The 27191-nt window shown below is 37.1% G+C and overlaps 1 protein-coding gene across 4 annotated transcripts in view; it reads left to right on the forward strand.

Moving 5' to 3' along the window:
- Positions 1-27191, forward strand: part of THSD7B (thrombospondin type 1 domain containing 7B) — an 802394-nt gene that overhangs the window by 533672 nt on the left and 241531 nt on the right. For all 4 annotated transcript variants that reach the window (XM_074335732.1, XM_074335728.1, XM_019752567.2 and 1 more), the window contains one exon: positions 21719-21913. In XM_074335732.1, coding sequence (XP_074191833.1) covers positions 21719-21913 — 195 coding nt within the window. The remainder of the gene's footprint in view (positions 1-21718; positions 21914-27191) is intronic.

A 27191-nucleotide genomic window follows, 5' to 3' on the forward strand; every position in this document is an offset into this window, starting at 1 on the left:
TGACAAATACATATTGAGAAGAGCTCAAGGACCCATTATCTAGGTAATGATTCTTTGCCTTTTTCAGATCTTTGTAAGATTTGCAAGAAAGGCATATCACTACCTAGTTTTTTCTGCTATTTTTATTTCACTCATTGTGTATCATTAGTATATTTTTGAGGAGAAGAAATCAGGAGATGTAGCACATAGGTGATAGGGAAACTTTGGGGATATTACTGATAATAATATTTCAATATTCATAGGGAAGTACATACTGTAATTAGATTAAAATATAGACATTTTAATAGATTTACTCACTCTTTTAATATAATATTTAGAGAATTTTCATAACTATTTTCCTTTTTCTGCACTTTCCTTTTTTGTAATCTCTATGATCATGTTTCCCTACCAAAAACCCTTTAAATTATTTCTGAAGTCAATATTAACAGAACTACTCAAGGAATATAGTATTAGAATTTTTGTTTTGCCTCTTTACTTCCAAAGTGATGATATTTCATTTTCAAAGTTACTATGTACTTTTTTAGAGGTAATTCATCTGGGTAGATGAATAGAATAAATGAGCACTTTTTGTTTCTTTTTTTTGTTCTTTTTTCTGTTTGCTTGGTGGTTTCCCCTGGTGTCTGTGCTTCAGGTAGCCAAATTATTTGTTAGTCTATGTCCTGGAACTGTAGTTCACTAACATGACCCTTAGGCAGTCTGTGAAGTAGAAAACCAGATAGAGTATCAAGACATCTGGATTCTAGACCCATTTTTTTCATTTTAAATTATGTTTTCATTTAATTACTCAGCTTTGGCAAGTCACCTTACATCTCCCATCTTTAGTTTCCTCATGTTTAAAAGGAGAAGGTTGGCAGAAATAAGAATCATAGGCATGAACCAAGTTATGCAAATGTGCTTTAGGAAAGAAATAATATAATTGACTGTGATGGGACTTGTGTAAAGTAGTTATCACTCCTAAAATTGTTTTATACGTGTTTTTAATTTTTTTGACATTATGAACACCTACAAAGCAAACTGCAGGCTAATCCAAAAGACCACCAATTTGTATGAATAATTACCTCACAATGAGTAATCTTTGAGTACCTTTCTAACTTTAAAATTCCGTAATATTTATAAACTGCATTAGTCAACTCGGGCTGTCACAACAAAAATACCATAGACTAGATGACTAAAACAACAGAAATCAGCTAAATTAATTCTGGATTCTTCAGCTAGCTTACATTTAATTGTTTTTAAAGGATAACATGTCAATTATGTTGATTTCAACACAAACTTATTTTGTCAATGATATTATATTCAAATGGCTGGGTTACTTTCCAGACATATTTTTACTGTGCTAATTTAGACAATCAGAATCGAAGATTAATAGAACCGAGAACATTTCATTGTCAGTTGTAGTCTGCTTCCAATATTTGGAAAGTAACTTAAAAGGAAACTAAACTTTCATATCAACCCATTAGGTAGGAGGTTGTGTTGAATTTTAGCTTAATCTTAGTTCCCACCTACCCAGAAAATGTTTCCATTATGCTACTTGCATTTGGAATCCCGAGCACAAAAATACTGCCATCATGTAATTTCCAGAATCCTCAATCATATTTAAGTAAGATAAAGTCTTAGCACTCTGCTTGGAATTTCTTAAACTTAGTTTCATTTTGACACAGATTGCTGAGTCATCTTGGTTTTTTTCACAGTGGTTCAGCTTTCCCAAGTAAACAGACCCCTGGGAGATTTGATTGTTAGCACTACTTAAATAGGTTAAAGCCAAGTATTTTAAGAATATTTTACCATTTCCACACCCAGGCTACCAACTGTTTTCTTGGATGCTTTCATTTGAACTTGCCCTTGTCCACTATCCCTTCCTGGTTGTTTTTTGTTGTTTGTTTGTTTGTTTGTTTTTTAAACAATTGTTTTGTTTTGTTTTGAAAGAACCACAGACAATATTGCATATTTGCATGCCTTTTCCCCACAAGTTTACTCACAGTTTGGAAGGAAGCAGGTACTTCACAGTCACTAATGAGTCTGTTTTGGCTGAGATTATTTTGGTTTGGGTTTGTTAATTATCCTAGGCTGTCTCTCAAGTTGATTTCTGGAATGATTTGCTTAACAAGCAGGAGATTGGAAGAGTAGAGACTATCAGAATTCATGTCTACTGTCCTGGATTTGTACTGGACTGTTTCTTTGTGATGTGTGAAATCAAAGGTATGCAGAAATGAATGTTACTCTTCTATAAATGGAAAAATAGGGATGTAGAAATATAATCTGAGCTAGTGTTATTTCTAAATCAGTAATTTGGGGGAGCTGAAAGTCCTAAAAGGGCAGACTAGTTATAAATAAGAAAAGTGAACCAAGCAACTCTAGGTAACCAGCTACCTTTGCCTTTCCACACAGCTCAGTAACAGCTACTCTCTTTTGTGGGCCCTGCTGTTCCTGCTCATTCATCTTTCATTACCAGCCAGTAACCATTGCATTTCATGCTCATCCTGTTGATCTCTGTTGTCAACAGAGTTTTCTCTGTGTCCTGTTCTAGTTTCTCCTTTCAGAGGTTAAAAGTAAATTATATCACCCATCTAACCTACCTCCTTCCCAACCAAGAATTTTAGCTATCAAAAACCAAGGACTGGGTTTCTTTTTTGTGATTTTACTTCATACTGTTAAATAGAATACCTGGCACATAGTAAACCATTAATAAATGAAATTAATTAATAACTGTCTCTGTTACTTTCACAAAGTCAGAAGAAAAAACAATCTGCTACTTTTTATGGTGTTTTTGTTGAAAAGGATAGGGAAAAAAACATAGGTGGAATATCCAGAGGACTGAAATATAAAATTATGCTCCATTGCATTTTATTAGCAACGGGAATCAAATTGAAAAGACTTTGTTTATAAGAAATGTATAATAACACATAATCCAGTATACTATGTATATGATTTGATATACTGTGTTATATACTTCTAAGAGTATTTTTAAGATGTTAGATTTAATCTGTTTTATTCATTCAGTCATTCCTTTTAATTTTAGTTTTTATTTTTATTAAATGTACGCATGCCCATCATCTAAAAGGTCAAATTGTTCTACAACAAAAATGAAAAATTAAAATAGTTCTGTGAAGTTTGCCCTCATTTGCCCCTCCTCAAAGTCAATGACTTTCACTTATTATATAGCTTATTATGTTGTTTTTTAAACCATTTCTCCAGAAAATAAATTTGGTTTGTGACTTCTTATATATTCAGATTTAAGCATTAACTATTGCCTTTCCACTATGAGTAATAAGGAATTACTCTACTCCCACTCTGCCCTCACTATGCAGGCATGCTTCCCATTTTCCAATAGAGCTATAATGTAATTTTATTAGATCAATGTATTCAGTGTTTATAGTAATATGACTATATAAATGTTTTTGTAAGGCTTACCGCATAGAAGTAAACTACAATAATGTTTCTTTCCATATAACATTATCCCTGGAATTATTAACTTTCTAGGTTTTTCTTCATTTTTCCTCTTCTCAACACTGAAATTACCTCAAAATTTCCATTGAATGAGTAGATGTTTCTCAAGATGATCGCATCCATCAGTTTCACATTTAAGAAAAATGCTCATGGATATTTCTGACCTACTCATTCTGGACTGTCTCTATATTTAGCACACATCTGTTATCCTGAGATCGCTCTTCACCATCGTCCTCTCTTCTCATTCTATCTTCTGCTCTTTTTTGGTTTCTTCTCTTCTTGTAGAGAAGTTCATCTTTCTCTATCCTGAGAAAGGATATGGAGCTAAAATTTTCAGCCATTAATATCTGAAAGTGCCTTCATGCTGTTCTCACATTTGAATGATAATTAGGTAAGGTATAAAATTCTAACTTGGAAACAATTTTCCTTCAGAATTTTGCAAATATCCCTCTAGAAATCAGTAGGGGCAAGAAATTAAAAGCATTTGAGATCTTTGTCCACATTGTTCTAAAATTTCACTAAGATGTACCCTCATATGGATCTATATTAATAGTGTTTATTAGACATTCAACATCCCTTTAAATTTGGAAATATACTGAGGGGTGCCAAAAAAATGTGTATACATTTTAAGAGATGTCATCTATGTATTACTTTTCGAAGTTGAATTGCATTACGGTAGCAATGTGTAATTGGAGAAGTCAAACGTGACTTATATTCATCTGTTGTTATTGGTATATATTGAGTATTACAATTTTAATACAGTATTTTCCTTTCTTAAAATGCATACACATTTTTCTGGCACCTTCTGTATATTCGTGAAATTTCCTTGAATTATATCTTTTTAATAATTTGCACCCCTGCAATTTTGTTCTCTGGCTCTAGAACTGCCAAAATCTATATGTTAGACCTCCTGGATAGATTTTCAAAATTTTTTTCTATCCTAGTTTTCATCTATTTGTCATTTTACTCTATTTTGGAAGGTTTTATCTTAGTCTTACATTTGTTTGAGTTTCTCTCTTAAATCCTATTTCATTTTAATTTTTAAAAGATCTTTATTTGCTCAATATTTCTTTTTCAGAGCATTCACTTCCAGTTTCATGGTTGAAAATATATATATATATATATATATATATATATATATATATATATATATATATATATATATATAATGGTTTTACTGATAGTTTTTTCATTCTCAAAGTTTTCTGCCCTGAAAATATTTCAGTTTCTTCCAATTTGGTTTTTATCTCATGGTTTTTATTAGTAACTGTCTTTTTTGTCAGACCTGTTCCTCAGGTTTGTGGTAATCCTGGGTTTTCTTCATTTCTTTAGAAGTGACAAAGTGAGTTACATGAATTCAGATGTCCATGCTAGCTTGAGAATAGGGTGATCTTGTTGTGCTGTTCAGGGGGCAATTTTTCATGTCAACATAGTTGGGTCTTTCCTCTGGTACTGTTTGGATTTTCCACGGAAGACTTTCAAATTCTCTGTCCAGAAGGGGGAGACTTAGTTGTCAGTGTTCTGGGAACTGAGCTAGGGAACAAGGTGAGGGGTTTCAGTAGTCAGTGTGGCAATGGTCAAGTAATCCTCTCAGCTCGGCCTTTGCGTCGGTCCAGAGAGCCTATGGCATACCCTTTTTAACCTCAAGTCTTTGGGAAAGAGGGGTGGAAGTCAATATCATAGCAATGTGACATGAGAGAGGGTGAGCCAGGGTCTGACTGCTTCATAAACACACTCTGGGCTATTTCTGCTTTTTAAGAACATCCATTCCCCCCACCCTCCATTCGACTCCACTTCTAGAGATTTTGTAATGTCAGATCAATCCTTGGCTTTTGCTGTTTCCACGTTAGAATTTAATATTTTCTTTGGTCTATTCAATCCTTCATTTGATTCACAGCTTCAAAAATCATGACATCAATCTGTTCTTTTCCGTTCTTTCAGTGTTTAACAAAGTTGTAATGAGTTTTTAGAAGGAAATAGAAGTATATTCAAGCTTCCACTCTACAATCTTCACCTGAAAGTTCTATATATGTGTGTGTATATGTGTGTGTGTGTGCGTGTGTGTGTGTGTGTAAAATGCCTTCCTAAGTGAAGTATGGATTTTTTTTAACCAAAATTGTAGAATATTTTCCTTCATGTGTTAGCATGCTGTGTGTACTTAACAACATGTCATTAAGTGAAATGAAAACAATTACATACAAATGCTTGCTTTAGTACCAGCTGGCTATGGTAATCTTGCAAATTCTCAACAGAAAATTGTAACAATACACATGAGAATGATTTGTTCCCATAATGTAATCAAAGGGTATTAGAGCTAGAGATCATCCAGGTCCAACTTTCATTTTGCATATAAATATACTTGAGTCTCAGTGAGCCTAGCCCAGTGGGTCATGCAGGTATTACAGGAAAAGCCAGTGCCAGACTCATTCTCCTGACTGGTCATGTTGCCTCCTCAGATTGTGCTTGGGTCCTGGTCATTGACATGGAACTCTGGCTGAAAACCAAATTTCCCTTGGGTGAAGTCTTGAAGCAAATGTGTAAAACAAGGTATTATCAGAAGATCTGGTTATAGGCCCTAATTAGCCATGGTGATTTAAATCATGCAAGTGGCCATTACTATCTCAAAGTATTTAAATGTATGAATTGGATATTGTTAGTCACATTAAGATGAATTATCTTCCAGTGCTTACAGGTAAAAATAGATCAAGTTCCTGACGTAACTCCTAACTGGTAAGACATTGGAAGGTAGTTTTACTATAAATTCAGCCAATTTTCACGGGTGAAAAATTACACATAAGAAATCGAAGGTCATTTGATTGGGGTATATATCACTTTAAACAGATTCAATTTCACATAAGCGCAATATTGGTTGTTTGCATTGAAAAATGAATCTGGGGTTAAATGCCATTATTCTGGAGAGAAAGCCTTTCGGTAGCAGGCTTCTCTGTTGCATTAAAATAGATTCATTTCCTTCATATTTCTTGCATACAACTTCTCAGGAATCCATTTACATATTATATGAAGTGAGTTGTTCTTCATTAAAAAGTCGTGTGAGAGGAACTAAGTCGTATGAGTATTGAATATATATAGTGCATATGATCCTCTGAACCAACTCTTACTCATACTTTTATGGAGTTTTATTAAGTTTGAGATTCTAAAACAGAATTAAAGTATAACAAATTTGCTTTTCATAAAGGATGTAGCAAATGCATGGTCTCCAGAGGGACCAAGGAGGAAATGTGGATGAATAAACATAATTTCAGTAGCAGCTTGGCAGTGTTTATGGAAGTTGAGACCCAACAAAATGAAAACAAATGTCTTCTTGACATGGCATCAGCTTTGTATATAACAGGCAATTTGTTATAATAGCAGTGATTATGGTTCCATGTAAAGCATGAGTACTCATAGTGATCTACAAAGAGGAAATCATTTGTAGAAAAAGGAAAGTTCCTTAGAAGATGTTTTAAGTAGACAAACCCACAAGAAAATGTATACTTTGGCAAAGAGGCAAATAAATGTGGATATTTTTCTGATGTTTCTCTGTAGCAATGAGATAATGAATATCCTACGTCTTTGCAGTTGTTTTTCAATAGAGACACTAAGTTATTTCTAAATTCAAGCTTCACATCTCATTTGTTACTTAGTTACTGTTACTGGACTGGTTTTATGACATAAAGTTTAGCTCCCTGATAAATGATGCAGTACTTATTATCGATAGCTTATTTCATGTCAGATAAGAGTTAAAATTTCTGTTTTACATAGGCTTTTAAGAATCTTACCTTTTATATTCCAAGAATAGGTACATTTTTTAAAAATCTATAATTACTTGCTACAGTGATTTGGTTCAACTCTTCCCTGTGACTTTATGTGAAGTGCAGCAGATAACTGAAAACACCATCCATCTGTCAAATCCAGAGCAACTGTTATAAAATACCCAGCTCATTTCTTTTTTTGATTTGGAAACTGGTTGCACAACAGCTGTTTGCAGATATACAGGTGAAATTTGTGTAAATACTGCCATATTCCTTTAAAAATGAAATAAATCACCTTCTACATGCAGTGTGTGAATTAGCATATTTACTCTTTCACACCTGCCAAGTATACATTTCCCTTGTATACGTACGTAAAATAGGGGCTGGAGGAGCATAAAACTTCTAGCATATTATAAGCAATATTTTGTAGAGGGAAGTATGCATGACTTTTTTTTTCAAAATATAAAAAAGAAATGTCAAAAAACTTTCATACTGTTTGAACTGAGGACTTAATTAGGCATTAGACACATAATTTAGATGTGGAAGATATTGCTGAAGGAATCTGATCTGATGCCGTTTTAGTAGCTATAAAAAAAATGACATGGAAATATTAGAAAGCATCTCATCATTAGTTTACACCTCTAATGAGGCCGTGGTATAGAAAGAAGCAAAGACAATGAGTATACATTTATATGGGAAGTTAGATGATTTCCTACCTGATAGATTTTTTATAACATGGTAAGAAAATAACTCAAACCAACACGCAATGCTGATGTATCCTGTATACGTTTAAATGCCAGTGGTTCATAGGTATTTGTAGATTTGGTGTTTTGGGGTTCTTTTTCCCCACGTGCTGAAAGTTGAGTATTCTGTGTAGATTACGAGCCCTCTTAAGGCAGAATTCTGTCTTATATTACTGTTATGTTTCATAGTTCAGCTGACGGTATCCTCCAAATAGCATTTTACAGAATTCTAATTTAGTAAATATGACACACAGTCCAGGCAAATGCTTTTTTCCCCCTTAATGCAGGGCAAAATGTAAAAATAAAACTGCAGATCAGAAGCCTGTGAAAAAAATTGAATTAATGATAAAATCTTAATTCATTATTTATGGACACACTCTTGTTTATAAAAGTTAATATAAATGGTTTTGAGCATAACTTTTGGGAGAATAATTTCTTTTCTAGCTGGTAAATGCTTATGAGTCCCAGGATTTCTGGAAATGCTCTAACTGACATGATTTTGTGACATGACTTCTGAACTCTTTTTCTAAAATTACATCTTTGCTTGAGATTCAGAATTTTTACAGCAGCTTCATGAGATAAAATTCACTCTTTAAAGTGTACAATTTGGTAGTATTCAGTATATTCACAGAGTTGTGCAACCACCACCCACGACAATTAATGTAATTCCGGAATATTTAATCACCCCCCAAAAGAAACACTATACCATTCATAGTTTTTCCCCATTGAATTATTTTTACTGAAGAAACGTCAACTGAGATAAATGGAGCTCCTCTAAGGTATTGTAAAATCAGGGGGAGAATTGCTGGATGTATAAAAAGTTTGGTTGCCATGATGACTCTTTCATGTTCACTGTCGTGACTTAATCTAGAGTGATTGCTGCCAAATGTCTTGCTGAATATGATGCTTTATATGCAATTATAATGGTTTTCTTTAATATAGGTTTTAATATTTCTCTGTAGGAGGAAGGACTCAGAGAGGCAATCTAAATGGAAGGAATGGCTAAGAACTTTTAAATCTGAGTTTGTATTGCATTTCCTCTTACTCAGAGTGTATACTTTTTTGGTCTAGTTTAGGGGAGGGAGTGGTTGGGGATTAAGATACTTGTAGCCAATGAAGATCACTGGGAGTCTGAAGCTACTCCAGGACCACTTGTGTTCATGCAAACATCATCGTCAGGCTACACTGTGTCCTAGAGAAGGCAATGCAATGCTTTTCTTCCTTGTATTCAGGATGCCCACTGATGAGTCCTTCTCCATTCTAGTTTTTGAAGCTGCTCACTCTTACTTGTATGGGACCCCCTGATTTTCTGATTTTCCTAAGAAGTCAGTTCGGACCTCTTGATTTTGCCATTTCTCCCACCCATCCCCAAGGCCCCCGTGGGTCCTAATCACTTTGCTTTTAAAATGTGGCTGGGTAACTTGACCACAATTCCTACCATTCCTTTCTGGAATTTGTCACACCAGATCAGCAACCAGAGTTTGAGATCTCCCTTCTTCCTCCTCTGTGACCCTCATATGTATTAGCTATTTCTTTTTTCGGGGGGAGGGGAGCAGCTTTAAATTATGAATTGTTTGTCATTTTATTTTGTTCTCTTTTTTCCTAAAATGTCCATTCTTTGTTTTTTTAATTTTAGTGGGGGATATTGGGGAACAGTGTGTTTCTCCAGGGCCTATCAGCTCCAAGTCATTGTCCTTCAATCTAGTTGTGGAGGGCGCAGCTCAGTTCTAAGTCCAGTCGCTGTTTTCAATCTTTAGTTGCACGGGATGCAGCCCTCCATCCCATGTGGGAATTGAACCAGCAACCTTGTTGTTGAGAGCTCGTGCTCTAACCAACTGAGCTATCCGGCCTCCGCAAAATGTTTATTCTTGCCAATATTTTTAAGTTAGAGGGCAGATACCTTGAATTCAAGAGCACTACCTGTGTATATTTCTTTGGTTGGCTGTGAACACAGAGAACTCTGGGGCTTAACAAATGCCTTGAAATAAAACAAATGGGATTTTTAACTGTGCATTTTCTGATCTTGTATTAGAACCTAAATAAAATGCTTTGAGTTTACCTAAGGATCAAGTATCTATTATTAGCTTATAAAGCATTTCTTATTTATTTGATTTTTTTTTCCCCCTGAGAGGGCAACCGTAATTGGGGAATATATTTCCAAAATGCAAAATGAGTCATATCTTTCCACAAGCAAGTTTATAATTGGGCTCCTGCAGCCACACAGCTTCACATATGGTACTTATGAGTCAATTAAAACACCCTAACAAGCAATTACGGGTTTATTGTTTAATTCAATTTCCACAACTCATGCTGTTCCACTGACAAAGTTGCATATATGTCAGTCAGCATGTAATAATAAGCACACACTTTATTCAAATGCTGGTTTTGAAGAATGGGACCTCCAAATACTATGCTTCAAACACTGTTCTCTGCACATGGAGAGAGAAAATACAAGGGGAAAATGAAAGCATTTGGGGTACAGCAAGAACTGCCTTTTACTTCCAAATAGACTCATTTGGATAATAATAGCAAGTAAAACAACATCTTCTCTATTACAATTGTCCCAGAAATGGAATTACTGGGATATTTACTGAGTAAATTAGAGTATGTGGAGTGGTTGGTTGGTTAAGCTGAGGCATTTGAAGTTCAGGGGGAAAGGCCTGGGTCTTTCAGGGGAGAAATTATCTTGGTCAGGCAGGGGTGACCCCACTCTTCACGCCTGGGAAATACCGATGCTAGAAACACCTTTTCTGTTCTTTCTTATGTTACCAGGGCTCCTGTCCCTGTCCCTACCAGCCCTGGCCACTTAGGGAGAGGATTAGAGCATTCCTTCCCTGTCCTCTGCAGCCAAAGTGACTAGGCACAGACTAGCCTGAAGACTATTGCACACAGCACCCAAGTGACCACGTCAATGTGCATCCTAACCCTGGCCAGCTCTTGGCTCTTGAACATGGGGTGGCATGTGGGAGGGGCTCAGGGCTGCCTTCACTCATGGTGGACAGTTCAGAGCGTGTCCCTATAATAGTGTCAGCAAGACATGCTTGCTCTGAAAGAAAGCATAGTTGGCTTTCTCTTCCAGGATATAGAACTGTCTGTTACTTCCAGCTGTTTTTATGTCTTTCCCAACTCCACTATTTCTCTGAATATTGGAGAGATTCCAATTGATATTCCAAAGTGAAATTTCTCCCATTAGTCATTTATGAAGTCGAAAGGTGAAGCATGATAATTGGCGGGGAGAAAGTGGCTTTGCATTTTACATGGACCCAAATACTGGGATTTGTCATAGAATGACCTTCTGTTTGTTTATTTTTTAACTTTATTAAACTTATTGGAGTGACATTTGTTAATAAGGTTATATGTTTCAAGTATACAATTCTATAATACATCATCTATATATTGTAGTGTATGTTCATCACCCAAAGTCAAGTATCCTTCCTTCGCTATATATTTGACCCCCTTTACCCTCTTCTACCTCCCCGCTGTCTCTGTGTACTCTCTGGTAACCACCATACTATTGTCTGTGTCTATGAGGTTTTGTTTGTTTTGTTTAATGTAGATGTGCATTCTTAATTATGCTTTGTCTTGAATAATAAATAAGTCTACCACTCTGTTTTCCCTAATAACACCCCAGCATAAGGTAAGAAAAACAGTTCTAAAAGTAATCAGGTGATCCCGTGTGGCTGAGGGAAACTAGGCAGGGTTATGGGAAAACCAAAGAATTGAAACAACAACATGAAACCTGTTGTGAGAGCAGGGAATGGGGAAGTCATGGTAAACTTGTATCAAATCAGCTTTTCTTCCTATGATGGGAGTAGATGAAGGAGGCTTGGGTCTTACTCTAGTGGATGAGGCAATACCCCAGGGCTAGGAAGAACTACCGCTGCCTTGTGTTGCAGGCCCAATACTAGCTCTCCAAAATGCCCGAATTCTAATTGCTGAAACCTGTGAATACCTTCCCTTACTTGTCAAAGAGACTTTGCATATGTGATTAAATTAAGGGTCCTGAGGTGAGGAGATTACCCAGGTGTGTCCAATGTAATCACAGCAGCTCTTATAAAAGGTGGGCAGGAGGCAACCTGCTGAAGGAAACAGAGGGACAGAGGGAAAGATGTAATAATACTAGTCTTGGCTTTGAAGCTGGAGGGTATAGGCAGCCTCTGGAAGCCGGAAAGACAAGGCACCTGATTCTCCCTAGAGCCTCCAGGAGGAGCCAGCCCTGCTGATACCATGACTTCAGCCTGGTGAAACTGCTCTCGGACTTCTGGTTGCCAGAATTGTAAGACATTTTTTTTTGTTCTCTTAAGCAGCTAAGTCTGTGGTAATTTGTTACAGCAGCAGCAGGAAAACAATAATACCCTGGAAATAAATGAGCATTAAAAAAAAAAAAAAAGTCTCATGGGGCTTTCCTGATACCTGCATACCTCGGAGATATTGTGGGTTTGGGTCAGATCACAGCAATAGAACGAGTCATAATCTTTTTGCTGGTGGGGAGTCTGGGTTTTAACTTGTAAAAACGTGCAGCATCTGGGAAGTACAGATAAAGCAAGGTATGCCTGTACTAAAAGACCGATGGTATTGAATTATCAAATAGCATCGACGTCCTTCGGCATCTGACACGGAGCTACCCCCCACCGCCCCCAGGCACATTGTAAATGACCCCTGCCTACTACTCTATGGTGGGCTTGAAAGAATGCACCTACTATATTTAGTGGCTTCTTAACGAGTGTCAGTCACTTACTAGCAGACACCTATGTATGCACGCAAGCCAGCCACAGGCTCAGTTCTCCTGGGCCTCAGCACCTAGTGGTGAAGCATGTGTATGGCAGCCTTCCTATTTTTAAAATATTTCTCAATTTATATCCTTAATCCTATCAGATTTCTCGGCATCTTATCTGCCAGTATAGCTTCAGGGACAGGGATAAATGCCGGCTCAGATGGGAGACTGATGCAATGCAGCAAGTCTGTCAGACAGGAAGAAAGAAAAGCATTCTGCTTCCTGCCAGGGTGATGTTGGGAAGGAAAAGAGAAGGGACTGGGGCAGGGGGGAGTAGAAGGAATGTGTGTCATGGTTTCTCCTGGCTCAGGGCTGATGTTCTCGAGGTGGAGAGTTTGGCTAAAGAAAAGGAAAAAAGCTGAAGTATTCCTGTTCTATGTTCTGTTTGGAACTCTGGGAAGAGATGACCTACAGGGACTGCACTTCAGAAGGAGGGACTTAATGACTCCCCTGAGTTTCCTATGCCACAGAGAGCCTCCAGAAGGCACCCCCCCTTCCCCTGCAGAGGGTGTGATACCTGATGGTGCTGTCTGGTAGACTTACCAGGAGAACCTACCCTGCATATCCCAGGGCACTGATCACATAGCCCCTGCAGACACCAGCAGGTACCCCGGTGGAGTGAGACCTCATCGGCTAGAGGACTATGGCCCCTGACCAGGCTAAGAGGGAATTATCATGAGAGTGTTAGCCTGAGATGAGACTTCAGCAGTGAATGTCACCAGGACAAGCAGTCACCAAGTAGACAAGGGTCACTCATTGCACATGCTGACAGAGACCCAGAGGGCGTCTGAAGGACCGTTATGTAGATGTGAGACCCTTGCTGGCTGTCAAAGCCGCCCAGATGACATCGTGGGGAGCACAAGGGGAATGATTGAAAGAGCAAGGCTGTGTATTTGCCGAAAAAGAATTATTTTAAACAGGAAGAAAACTAATTAAAGTAGCCAGAACTGAGATAGTGTTAATTGGCATTTATCTTTCCTGATTGCCTACTAGGAAGGGAGCTCTTAGGGATGATTATATCAGTCTTTAATGAAATAATTGGAATGGAGAACAGTTCTCCCTCACACTCAGCAAGAGGTGGCTGCCCAGGCCTCCACATCTTAGGGGGCACTTCTCTGGCCTTCTTCCAGCTCTGTTCCTTCACATGGGCGAGAAGCCCCATTTGAGCCCATGTTTCCCCATCCAGCCCCCTGTTTAAACTCTGCCCTCTGGTCAGGACCCTGGAATTCCTTGCCCAAATGCCCTGAGACAGATTCAAGGACATGCGTGCATCGCTTCTCTGTATGTGACCTCCAGGAAAGCTTGCGCTGCCTATGTGTACACCCCAGGCCTGAGGGATGGACAGGGGTGGCTGGTGTGTGAATTGAGCTTTGGAGAGGGTGGACTGCAGTGCCCACTCACAGTTCCAGAAGATCCCTCCTGGGAGTGAGAGAGAAGGGGCAGACCAGAGATGCAGGGCCGGGCCCACGGTCCTGTGTGGCCACATTCCAGCCTGAACCTCCAAGTCATCCGAGAATTTTGATTGGAACCTGGCTTTCCAAGTCATTTGAAAAATATATATTAAGGTAGGAGAATAAAACCAATCTATTACACATTGTTATTTTAGTTAAACTTTTAACTATTTTAGAGTTGTGGTTGGTGACCTCTTCTTGTGTTCTACCACTGGACCCTATATTAGAGGCAACCTGGCATAGTGTCATTAAATTAGTAACCTCGGGACAGAGATATGAAACATGTCATTGTACGTATGGTGAGTCTTAGCCAAAGGGAATTGAAGAGTCCTAGCAGGCATAGCAAGGACTTCCATGTGCATAGCAAAGGCAGGAAGCCATCCCATCCCATTACTTGTTTCTCCTCACAGGCACATGGTGTGCCAAGCCCCTGGCTTGGCTCACGTTGTCTTCCCTGGATACATCCTACTTATCCTTCATATGTCACCCCTTCCAGGAAGGCTCCTCTGACTGCCCAGTGCCTGAGGCCCTAGCCCTCTGTTCTTGCAGGACCCTGACTATAGTGAAATTATATTTCTAGCTTTCTCATGTGGGTGTTCCAGGCCACTAGTGCAAGGCCTAACAGAGAGATCATGTCTGAATGTGGGCTGAATGTTGTCTGAACAGTTGGTGCCCATCCTCTTCGCTCCTGGACATGCCTATACATTGAGCTCTGTACTGGAACTGAAATAGTTCCCACTAGCAGGATAGCAAGCTAAGAGAGCCCTTCTGTCTTCCCAGCGTGTCACCCCCCATTTCCTGGAGATCATGACCTCTGGAAAGGAACTCTTCCTACTCTTTCTTGTTAACTATTAGACTTGAACTCTGGTCAGGAGCAACTGCGGGAAGACATATAGGTGTCCTTGGCGAAGGTGATGAGCGTGGACAGGTCTGAAGTGGCAGGCTCCATCACTTATTTATTCCTTCCAGGCAGAAATTATTGTTTCTTTTCATAAGGCCAGCAACACCTGCCCTCTTCATATTATACTTGAAAAGAAGACAGACTTTTATTATGGCATGTCTGATTATCAGAGTTTAGAGGTGACGGGGAGGGCGGGGGAAAAGAGGAGCCATTTGGTAATAGTTAATAATCTGCTGATTTTAGTTTTCTTTGAAGCCTAAGAAGGCTGCCTAATCATCCCACGTGAACAGCAGTTCCTTTTAAAGAATTAATTGAGACACACTGAGAATTCATACAAGTCTCTGCTTTTTTTTTTTTTTTTTCTTTTTCTAAATTCTCAGATAATTGTACATTTATGTCAAGGAAATTTTTTTTCATGCTGCTAGAATTGAAACTCAGATAACAGGAAAGCAATTAGTAACTCTTCCCCCCTTTCTTGGTGATTCTTTCTCAAGGGTCAGTCTGTGTAGTAATTAAGAGAAAGATGAAGTAGCTGAACTCAATTCTATGTGTCAAGTGTGTTACTAGACACTATGAATAGGAAAACGTGACCTTAGGCTTCACGGAGGTTTTTGGAGGGTTCCAGGCGACCCTACCTCACCCGCATACCAAGTGACTGTTCTTGTCTGACAGCTCTTGTCTGAGTTGCTTGGCTCAACCACTTGCTTCTCCATCATTCCTTAACAAGAATACCCAGCTGTCCCTGGCAGCTACTCTGAGAGCTTTCTGCCCAGAACTTAACATAGCTGAATTTCAAACAGTGCATGCACAGCAATGAGATTGTTCCAGAAACATTTTAACTAATTTTACCAGGGAGTACAATTTTCTTCCAGTAAAAATGACAATATTTCAAATTTAATAAATTAAATATAATTAAGCATCGAAGAGCCACTCCTCTTAAATAAGTCAGTTCATGTAGAAATATATGACAATAAGGGTCAATAGTAATTGTCTCTCCCTTTCCTGGTGGAAAGACCTTTCCCACCAGTAGTACAGTGTGTTAAATACTTCAAAGCACCAAAAGAGAAATATTTTCTTTAGATTGTGGCCTGCAAGTGATGTGGTATGATCTCAAGGACCCAGAACTCAAAGTTCAACTAAACAGCAGATGTCTGACATATAAATTCTCTGTAATGGCTTATTTTTTTTTCCTGCCTGCACATTATACATTCTTTCCATTCAAGACTGAAGTGCCTACTTTTCCCTTCTATACCACATTCTCCCCACTGGTTATCACTATTGGGGAAATGGCAATATTGCACTATTATTATCTGTCTACCTGCCTGTAACTGCAACTACTCTAGCCTCCTGGAAGTTAGATTATTTGTATACAGGTATATGTGTGCACACACAGTGCTTTCATCATTGTTTGTGGTATATATTTTGTGACCAAATGAGTGGATGGATGAATGAATAGATCAACTTCAGTGAGGTCTATTAAGACAGAAGTTGTAGGGAACAATCTAGGTATATAAGGGAAGTCTAGTGTCTACACCACCATGGAGGTAGAGAAAGTGTATTTAACAAGGTTTTTGTTCTTTAATTAAAGTTTATTGGGGTGACAATTGTTAATAAAGTTACATAGATTTCAGGTGTATAATTCTGTACTACATTATCTATATCTCATATTGTGTGTTCACCACCCAGAGTCAGTTCTCTTTCCATCACCATATATTAGACCCCGTTTACCCTCTTCTAGAGCCCCCTCCCCCCTTACCCTCTGGTAACCCCTAAACTATTGTCTATGTCTATGAGTTTTGTTCCTTCATTTGTTTGTCTTGTTTAAACAAGGTTGAATACTGATCCTGGGGATGGTGCAAGTCATTTTTATGTGTTTTTTTTTTTCTGATTTATGTTTACTACTCTTATCAGTAGTGAGGCCCAAATGGTTCTAATGCTAAGAGAAGCTTTCATATATGCCCCTAGATATTACTTACATGCTAAAATTCTTGTGAATTCAGCATAAGCACAGAGGGGCGTGGTACCTATTTCTGCTGGATCTGGCATCTCAATAAGTGAGGTGTAAAGATGTAAATATGGCCGCACTCTTTCGTACAAATGTTCACTCTCCTCTCGTTAAGCTCTTTGTCAAGCATTGTTAACAATATTGATCTTAGTGCTTCTAGAAAAAATTCCCTATGAGCTTTAGATTTCAGTTTCTGACTTTTCCTGGAGTTGCAGTCTTACATGGCATCTTATATTGTGGCCTCATTTTTGTAGACACTAAGCAGAACGTGTAGAACGTCACTTGGAAATATAAAAATATCTTTGGGAAGGCCATGCAGTCTTTGAAAGAAGCTACTATCTTGAACATTGTAATTTGAGAGTCTCCATTCGCACTTCTTAGGGATCAACAAGGTTTGCTGGGATTTAGAAAATTCTTCCTGAATCAAGAACCAAGACAATTGATGGTGGATGCCATTTCTTACATTTCATTTCAAATAGCCTTTTTCATAATAATGTATAACTCTCAGGGCACATGTGCTATTGTACTATTAGTTCTCCGCTAAGCACTTCATCTGCGTCGATTTAGTATATTAGGTTGGTGCAAAAGTAATTACGGTTTTTGCAATTATTTTTAACCTGTTAAACTGCAATTACTTTTGCAGCAAACTAATGTGATGTAGGTATTATCATTCCCATTGTTTGGATGAGTTGAGTCTTGAGAGAGTTTACATAATTTGCCTAAGGTAACAGTAAAAATATCAAAAGTCAGCCTTAGTTCTGTTTGATACCAAGGGCTACAATTTAATCAGCATACTCTATAACTTCTGATTCATTCTTCAAAAGGAGTTCTCTGGATTAAGGGTGTCTGTACATCTTTAATATTAGTCACAGAATTATATTGCAGGTTAAAAATAGATTTTAAAAATATTCTTTTCCCATGAGTTGCCCAGTGGAAAAAGTTTTTCAATTGAGTTGTACCTCTTAAGTTTTATCCCTATTTTATCTAAGTGTCTTCACTTTTGTTTCCTTTGTGTATGTATCTGTTTTACTTCCTTTGCTGGTTTTCCAGTGCAGCAGACTTCTTGCTTTCTATTTCTTCAGTATTTTCCTGCCCTCTGCTATAGTTCAGTACCTAGTCATTCATCAAAAGTTTGCTAATTAAATGATTCCTTTTATACTAGAACATTCCCAAGAAGGAAATTGTTTCATTTACCATATTCCTATTTTTGTTTCTAGTGATTATGTTTCATTAAATTTATTGGGATAACATTGGTTAATAACATTATATAATTTCAGGTATACATGATTATAATTTGGCATCTGTGTACTACTGTGTTTCCCCGAAAATAAGACCTAGCCGGACAATCAGTTGTAATGCATCTTTTGGAGCAAAAATTAATATAAGAAACTGGTATTATATTATATTATGTTATGTCATGTCATATTATACTATATTATATACCGGGTCTTATAGTAAAATAAGATCGGGTCTTATATTAAGTTTTGCTCCAAAATATGCATTAGAGCTGATTGTCTGGCTGGGTCTTATTTTCGGGGAAACAGTATGTTGTATGCTGACCACCCAAAGTCTAGTTTCCTTACATTACCATAGATTTGACCTCCTTTACCCACTTCACGGTCCTCCCACCCTCTTTTCCCTCTGGTAAATACCATTTTCTATCTGAGTTCATTTTTATTTGATTTTTTAAAATCTTTTTCACATTTGAAAACAAATCAATCTTAAACTTGAAGAAATCTGAGAACCGTAATGCCTAGAGTAAACTGATACTGAACAAATCTGTAAGTGTGTCAGTTGCTGCTCACCCTTGGGTTACTTGATCATCAGTAGTAACATAGAGCAGTGGTCTTCAGATTAATGTGGGTGTTGCCAAACTTCCTGCTACAACAGTGAATGTATTCTGTGGCCCTTAGAGGCCTCCAGTGTCCCTGTTTGACTACTCTACTTCATCAGTTAGTGATGGATCTGATTAACTCTGCAAAGCTCTGTTAATACAGTGAATGTGCTCAGGGCATGGCTGATATATTGATTGACTAATGGTGATTTTAAACGTAGCATCAGAATTAGGTGAAGATTCAACCACACTTTTCGCCTCATCTTCATCCTTCAAATTCTGAGAATGGCCAAGGAAGAAATAGGTATGGAGGGTGAAAGTATGTGCATGGATATGTGGTAGGTGAACTATAGCCTGATTGATTTAAAACAAATGTAAAGGATAATGATAATTGATAGTATGTTTGAGCCCTTAGCATGTGTGAGACATTGTGTTAAGAATTCTCACAGCTCTTTGTAATAGATGCTCTTATTATACTCATTTTAAAGATGAGACTAAAGCATAAAGAATTTAATTAATGCATCTCAGTTCACATAACTCCTAGATGTTTGGATTCAGATTTGTATCCATGCCATTTGAAAATAATGTCTGTTAATTCCATCATATACTATAGCTATTTTTCTTAATTTCTTATGCTTTCTTTTATTTATACAAAATAGTTCATTATAGATATTCATAAATCCAGGGTGTTCTCATTTAGATAAACAGTTTGTAGAACTTCAAAATATCACTGAATGTTTATCATAGCACGAAAACTTTAGACTTATTTGTTTTCTATAATTTCTTTCAAATATAGTAAAATAATTTATTATCATTGGGAAAAAATCCTCATTTATAGATACATAGATGTTTAAATTTCAAATAACAATGCTTTTTAAAAGTATTTAAAAATCTTTGTGTTATTCAGTGCATTGCCATTCTGGAAAAAAAATAAATAACTTGTCAGAATAAAAGCCCCTTAAATGGACTCCAAATTGGTAGCCAAACATGCAATTCAAATAGCATTTTCTTGTACCCTACTTAAGGAAGTATTTTGCTATCTTCATCATTAATGGCTGTAATATTCCCAGTAAAGAAAATGCAGGTGATATTGGCTTGATGTGTGATGGATTTATTACTAGGGTGTGGCTACAAACAAAACTATTCAAAATGAATGAATAGCTTCACCTGCCACAGTGCACCTTTACAGACTGGAAGTACTGTGTGTGCACCCATCTTCATCTTAGCTACTTCGTTGGTTCTAAAATATTAGATAGATTTGGCTTTCACCAATTCTTAAAAGAAAAAAGAAGAAAAAAAACACAATTTATTGTAGTCAGGTTGACTTGTTCTCTGTTGTGCTCAGAATAAAGAAAAGAATCCAGAGTATAAGAAAAATGGGCAACTGAAAGGAACCCTTATGTATACGTATCCTGTATTGGAGAAGTATATATAAAGAGTTTTAACAACATTGACCCTAAGCTGTGGTCTCCTTATTCTTTGTAACGCGGTAGATTTTCAAGGGCTGTAATAAAAATAATCCTACACTATCGTTTCTTTATGATAATGAACTCAGCAAATACTCATTAACACACACCAGGTCACATATGGGTGGTCAGTGGACAGGCTGGATCAGAACCGTCTGGGACATTTACAGACAGAAATATTCGTGGATTTCTCCCCTAGAGATGCTGATACAGTGGGTCTTAAGTTATGCCCTGGAATTTCTGTATGCTCATAGACGTCCATGCTCAGGGATAAATTCAGAAGAGTGGTTTTTAACTGAGGGCAATGTTTGGCAATGTCTGGAGTAATTTTTGGTTTTCTCAACTGGGAGGGTGTGTGTGCTATCATTATCGAATGGGCAGAGGCCAGGGATGCTGTTAGATATCCTACAATGCACAGGACAACTCATGTACTCGCCAAAAAAAGTTATCCAATCTAAAATGTCAGCAGTGCCAAGATTAAGAAATGCTGTTCTAGAGAACCTAAAGATGTATTTACAAAGATTCCATAATTAATCAGGGTGAATAAAAAATGCAGAAAAATATAATTCATTCATAATTGAATAAGTCATTGGTCCAAAGAATAAAATAAGCACAATTTAAAAAATATTTTACCTTTAGATTATTAGTTATTTTATAGTATGACTAGAAACATTCTAGTTGAAAAAGTATATGAGAGAAATCTTGAAGAGTTATCTGCAATTGGTAGGATATTTTTAATGAGAATTATCTAGATAGATTAATGCCTGTACTTCAAAAAAATATTAAGGATTTTTTACTGTTCCTGAAATTTTAATAAGGAGAAGAAAAGTTTACTGACAGACAGCAGAAATTATTTTTAAAATAATATTAATAACTTTGCAGTGAAAATAGGACCATTTCCATAAGTGGTGTTTAAACAAGCAAACCAACAATCAAATCTAGGAAGAGTTCAGACGATTTTTTTTTTTTTTTTTTTATAGTTTCGTCCTTATATTACTCACCCTTACATATTCTTTTTCCTAGTTTTATATCATCCCTAGAGATTATATGCTCGCAAGCGGGACATATAATACATTACTGAAAGTAATTTTGGTTGTGGTCAGTATAGGGTTTGGATTAATTATGTAACCAATTAAATCCTCAAATATCTCCACTGCTAACAATAAACATTTAATTTTCAGAGAGAAACACAGGAAGCTATGTTGAACACCTTTTATAATCACAGGGATAACTAAATTTTCAAACATTGAGGAATTCTGCTATTTTGTCAAAGAACCTGAGGCAGACTGACTTAATCAAAATAATAACAAACCCACGTGTTTTTTTGTTTTTGTTTTGTTTTTAGCTATCTCATGCATCTCTGATGATAACCAGTCAGCAGAGATGACCGAATGCCTCAAGAAGACAAATAGCATGCCTCCGCTGGTGCAAGAATGTACCGTTCCATGTGGAAATGACTGCACCTTCACGGCTTGGTCCAAATTTACGCCCTGCTCCACAAATTGTGAAACAACCCGGAGTAGAAGGCGACAGATCACAGGTAAGGTGTGCTTTTCACTCCTTAGTTTCAGATAAGGGATGCACTCCTGAACTTTCCAATGACAACAGAAGCTGTAGAAGGAGAGGAAATTACATCAGATCTCTCTGCTCCCTTTTCCCTATCTTCCCCCCTCCCCCATCCTCCCTGGTTCCCCTTCCCCCTAGTCCCCTTCCCCTCTGTGCCTATGCTTAGCACATACTGTGTATTCAATTATAATACATGTGAAATGAATGAAAGATGTGAAGCGTTCTGTGTCTATAAAGTTGTTCTCTATACAGCTTTATAACCTTTGTAGTCCTAAACGGCAGTATATTCACCAACTTCCCTAGAGTAGTTAATGGCTGAGTTTCTAGTGTTTGTCATGCTGAGAACTCAGCAAGGTTGAAAGCACTCACTGATTTGTAAAGAACATCAAAGGTACATCTAACCTTTATCATTGTCATTTGTCATTATTTTATAAGCAATGTGACATTTACAAATTTTAGCAGTGGAAGGCAAAAATCAAGTTGTGTATATATTCTTGTTTGTGGTATATTAATAATTATTCATTCTGTTTGCATCCATGAAATTTAATGGGAATTAAAGCAATTACTAGTATAAATGGGGTCCTTGAGCAATTTTTGCCTGTAATATACAAATAATTGATGCAGTAGTGTATTTAACTGCTTGTCTAGGTAAACATGCCAGAACTTCTCTTAATTCTATGTGTATTTGTATAAGGAGAAAACTTGATTCAGGGAAAGGAGAACCAAAAGAAAAATGCCAAAATAATCATGGGATATTAAAATTGGTATTGACATTAAAAAACTCAGCACAGATGACCACTTGTTCTTACTGGCAGTTCAAGTACTAATTCTCTTGTTTCCGAGACCTTTTTGTTTGAATGCACTGCTTGTAAAATTGTCTTAAATTTAACTCACTCTAATGGATTTACTTAATGGGTGAGAGGCTTTAACAGGATTTCTGCATGCAAATCAGAACCCCATTCATTCAAGTGTAGGTGAAACTTATGATTACAAATAGAAATATCAAATAAAATACGCTGTCCTTTGTGTTCTCCTACGGAAATCTGTACATATATAATTTTATGCAACATTGCTTATATTCGAATATAAAACAAATTTCTTATAGAGAAACAATATAACGGGTTACAATGTGTATGACAGGAATAATTTCAAGTTCAATGGACAACTAGCAAAACTTGGTTTGCATGTTCTTACATAATGCTTTAGGAGTCATTATCCAGTTATTCTCTATAAATCTTTGACTTCTTTAGAAGGAAAATAAAGTTTTAATTAGTTGCTTGTTTTTCTTTGTCTTGAAGCTTGCTAATGATATTTTGTACTTGCAAACTGAGAAAGGAAAATATTGAAAATCCTAGGATATTCATTCATTTTACAACCAGCATAGTTTGTTATAAATTTTCAAAACTTTGATGAATTTAACTTTTATTTAAAATATGCTTTTTGTGTAAATATTAAAGAACTGATTAACTTTCTTCTGGTAACTCTATCCTAAGAATTATTCATACTAAAAACTATTTTGAATTTTTTTCACACAATAACTGCTATGATTTTAGCTGGCTAATTAATCTTTTGTGTATCTTAATATCTAGGTGACATCCAAATAAGAGGTCAATTCTATGAAAATTGAGTTGTTGGGAAAAATCAGTCAAATAAATCACTTAGTGTCATTGTTAAAAAAAAAGTAGTGAATTAAAATTTTCAACTTCTGATGACTTATTTTTTTTTGTTGTGATGGAGTGCTTGTAGTTTGTCTTCTCCGTGTAATTTGGCAGTAAACTTAATAAGCAATCACTAGCATGAGTAGCAATAAAAGGCACAATCTTAGATCATAAAACAATGCCACTCTTTAACACCAACATATAGAGAAGAATACACAAATACAAGCCCATCCATTGACTAGGGAACAATCTAGGGTGTTTTTCTTTTTTCCATTTTTAATAAGAGGCTTTGATTCAAATTCAATATTTGGGTGTTCTGTGTATTGTGCTTGAACTAGATCAATACAGGTTTTAGATAGAGTGGCAATTAAAACAGTTGTTTCTTTAATAAATGTTGGAAATAATCCATTACATAGACAATCTCTGGGTTTTATATACATATAAGAACTGGATAACTAATACACACATATTTAACATTTGTAGTTCTGTGTTTTTGAGGGATTAGTTACACATTTCCCTCTGATGTAAGGGGGGGAATGGCTTGGGAATTCTAGTGGGTGTTGATTTTTTTTAAATTAGTACTAGCTGGTTCAAATCCAAAGGTTATGCTGATTTTGACTAGAAGATAATCAAAGAAAGGACCATTCATAATTTGTTTCTTATGAGAACTATTTCTGCATTGACTAACTTGTTCAAATCCTTCTTCAAACAGTGATGCCACATAATTAAGAAGGATATCACAAATATAGAGACAGCGTATTTTTGTACAAAATATTTGTTCTGCCAGTAATTTTTGGTTATCTCTCTCTCTCTCTCTCTCTCTCTCTCTCTCTTGCTCCCTCTCTCCATCCCTCCATCCCTTCCTCTCCCTCCTTTCCTCCTCCCTCCTTCTTTCTCCCTTGTAAAAAAAAAATCTTTCTTAAATTATTCCGTGATAAATTTTTGTTTACCATTTTTGCATACTAGGCTTTGGGAAGACTACAAGAGAATTAGATAGACATGATCCTAACTTAATCGTTAGGTAGATGTGATCCTACAGTCTAATAGGAGATAGAGATTTTTACTACATACATTTATAAGAGTTTTACTACACACAATTACAACACAGTTTAGTAACCGCTCAATAGCTGTAATAAAGGTTGCCATATTGGTTTCTTATTGCTATAACAAATTACTACAAATTTGGTGGCTTTAAAACAACACAGATTTGTAATCTTACAGCTCTGTAGGTGTGAAGTCAGAAATGGGTTTCACAGGGCTAAAAACACGATGTTGGTGGGACTGAATTCCTTTATGGAGGCTCTAGGGAAAATCTGTTTCCTTTCCTTTTCCAGTTTATGTAGGCTGCTCACATTCCTTGGCTCATGATTCTCCCTTCCTCCATCTTGAAATCTAGTAACATTGTATTTCTGACTATTCTTCCATAGTCACATTTCCTGACTTTCTACTCAGTCAAGAAAGGTTCTCTGATTTTAAGACCCTGTACTTAGGTTAGACCCACCCAGATAATCCAGAATAATCTCCTCATTTCAAAGTCCATAATCTTAGTCACAGCTACAAAGTTTAAGTTGCCATCTAAGGTAGCATGTTTACAGTTTCCAGGTATTAGGATGTGAACATCCTTGGAAATTCATTATTCTGCCCACTGCAAACTATGAGTACAGAAGAGCACCTCTTTCAGACCTTGGATGAAGAGTGTGTTCAAGGATGGCATTTTGGAGGGTGCAATCTATTTGTTTGGACCTGAAGGACCAGTAGGCATTAACTAGGCTATGAAGGGAGGGTAGAACTGGTGAGAATGTCTGGAGTAGGCCATGCAAAAGCCAGTAGCCACATGAGTAATTTCTAGGAACTGAAAGATGATCCTATCAATATAAGAAACATACAAATTTGTAGAGAATTGTTATACGAGTTTATTTGAGTCAAACAAGATATGACTGGAAGCAAGATCTCAGACTGAGAAAAATGCTTCCAAGAAATGAGTTTGCAGCATGTAATATGCATTTGGAATTAAGGACGGAAATTAAGAGTACATGAAGGTGGGAAAAAGCAATATGGGGATTGGATTACAGGATAGTTGGAGTTTATGTATTCTCTAGAGCAGGGGTGCCCAAACTGCGGCCCACAGGCCAACTGTGGCCCGCAATCCAATTTTAATTGGCCTGCAGCAAATTCCAAAAATATATTTAGTTTACTTAAATAAATGAAGTGAGGCGATACATACTTCACCTCGAGTGAGTGGCCCGGCTGTTTGTGTATTTTACCGCATATGGCCCGTGGTAAATAAACATTGAAAAAAGTTTGGACACCCCTGCTCTAGAGGGTGGTCACCCTTTTGAAGGAGGGGTCTAAAAGGAAGCATTTCAAAGAAGCATCAACCTAGATGCATAGAAACTATGAACAGGGCTTGCTTAAGGCAAAGATAAGCCTTTTACCAAAGAAGTTATGTGCCTGGGGCATGACTACCCATCATAACCTACCCATTTAGGAATTTATGATCAGATCACCTAAGAGGCCACTTCCTTTTTTTTTTAAATCAAAATTAATGGAAGCAAGTTTGTGAACTATGAGGATGAGACAGGCAACGAGTTAATAGGAATGACCTTAGGAGTTAGCAGGAATGAGCTTAAAAATTAACTGCTTGCCTCTGAATCCCCCAGCTAGCACTGCACCTGTAAGCTGACAAGCACTTTACATCTATCATAGATGGGAACAGAACAGTTCCTGGAGGAAGCCCCCTGCAAGCTGATAAGCACCCAGCATCCATCATGGAGGGGACTGGGATGTTTCCCATAAGAAGCCGATTGTAACCCCCTGCAAGCTGATAAGCACCCTACATCCTGCATAGAAAAATATAAAACCCCAGCTAAATACAAACTCACAGCAGCTGTGTATTGTAGACTCTGCCCTGGCAACTTCTCTGCCGGTGCTTCTCTCTGACTTCTATCCCTCTGTCTGGGAGCAGCTGTCTATTCTAGACTCTACCCCCAGGAACTCCTCTACGGGTGCTTCTCTCTTTTCTAAACAAAAACCACAGCAGCTGTCTTCTCTAGACACTGTCACGGGCATCCTCACATCCCAACTTGCCATAAACCTTTTCTTGCTTCCCTACTTTTCTGAGTATCGTGAATTCTTTCATGTTCTGGGAACAACCAGGGATATCCAGAAACAAAACATGAAACAAAACAAAAGCCCAAAAAAACCCAATAGGCAGGAAGCATACTAATGGGCTCAATCTTAAAGATCCTTGATAACTATGGTGAATAGTCCAGATTTCATTCTATGAACTACAGTTAGTCACTGAAATCTTTAAAGTAGGTGAATGATATGATCAGATTTCCATCTCTGTAATCTGGTCATGGCTATAGTGGGGGGAATAGATTGAAGGGAGTGAATTATACTGGCAATAAGATCTTGGAAGAAGCTGTTGTAGTGATTTAAGCTGGAGGTTTGGAGGTGAGCTAAATATGGGTGGTATTGTTCAGAATGGAAACAATGGACTGATTCAAGAGATATTTAAATATGTGAAATGATAGATCTTTGCTATTAAACAGATACAGGTAGCAATGATTCAGATTTTGACTTGGTCATGTT

This window comes from Rhinolophus sinicus, linkage group LG01, assembly GCF_036562045.2.
Source record: "Rhinolophus sinicus isolate RSC01 linkage group LG01, ASM3656204v1, whole genome shotgun sequence".
Classification (NCBI taxonomy): Eukaryota; Metazoa; Chordata; class Mammalia; order Chiroptera; family Rhinolophidae; genus Rhinolophus; species Rhinolophus sinicus.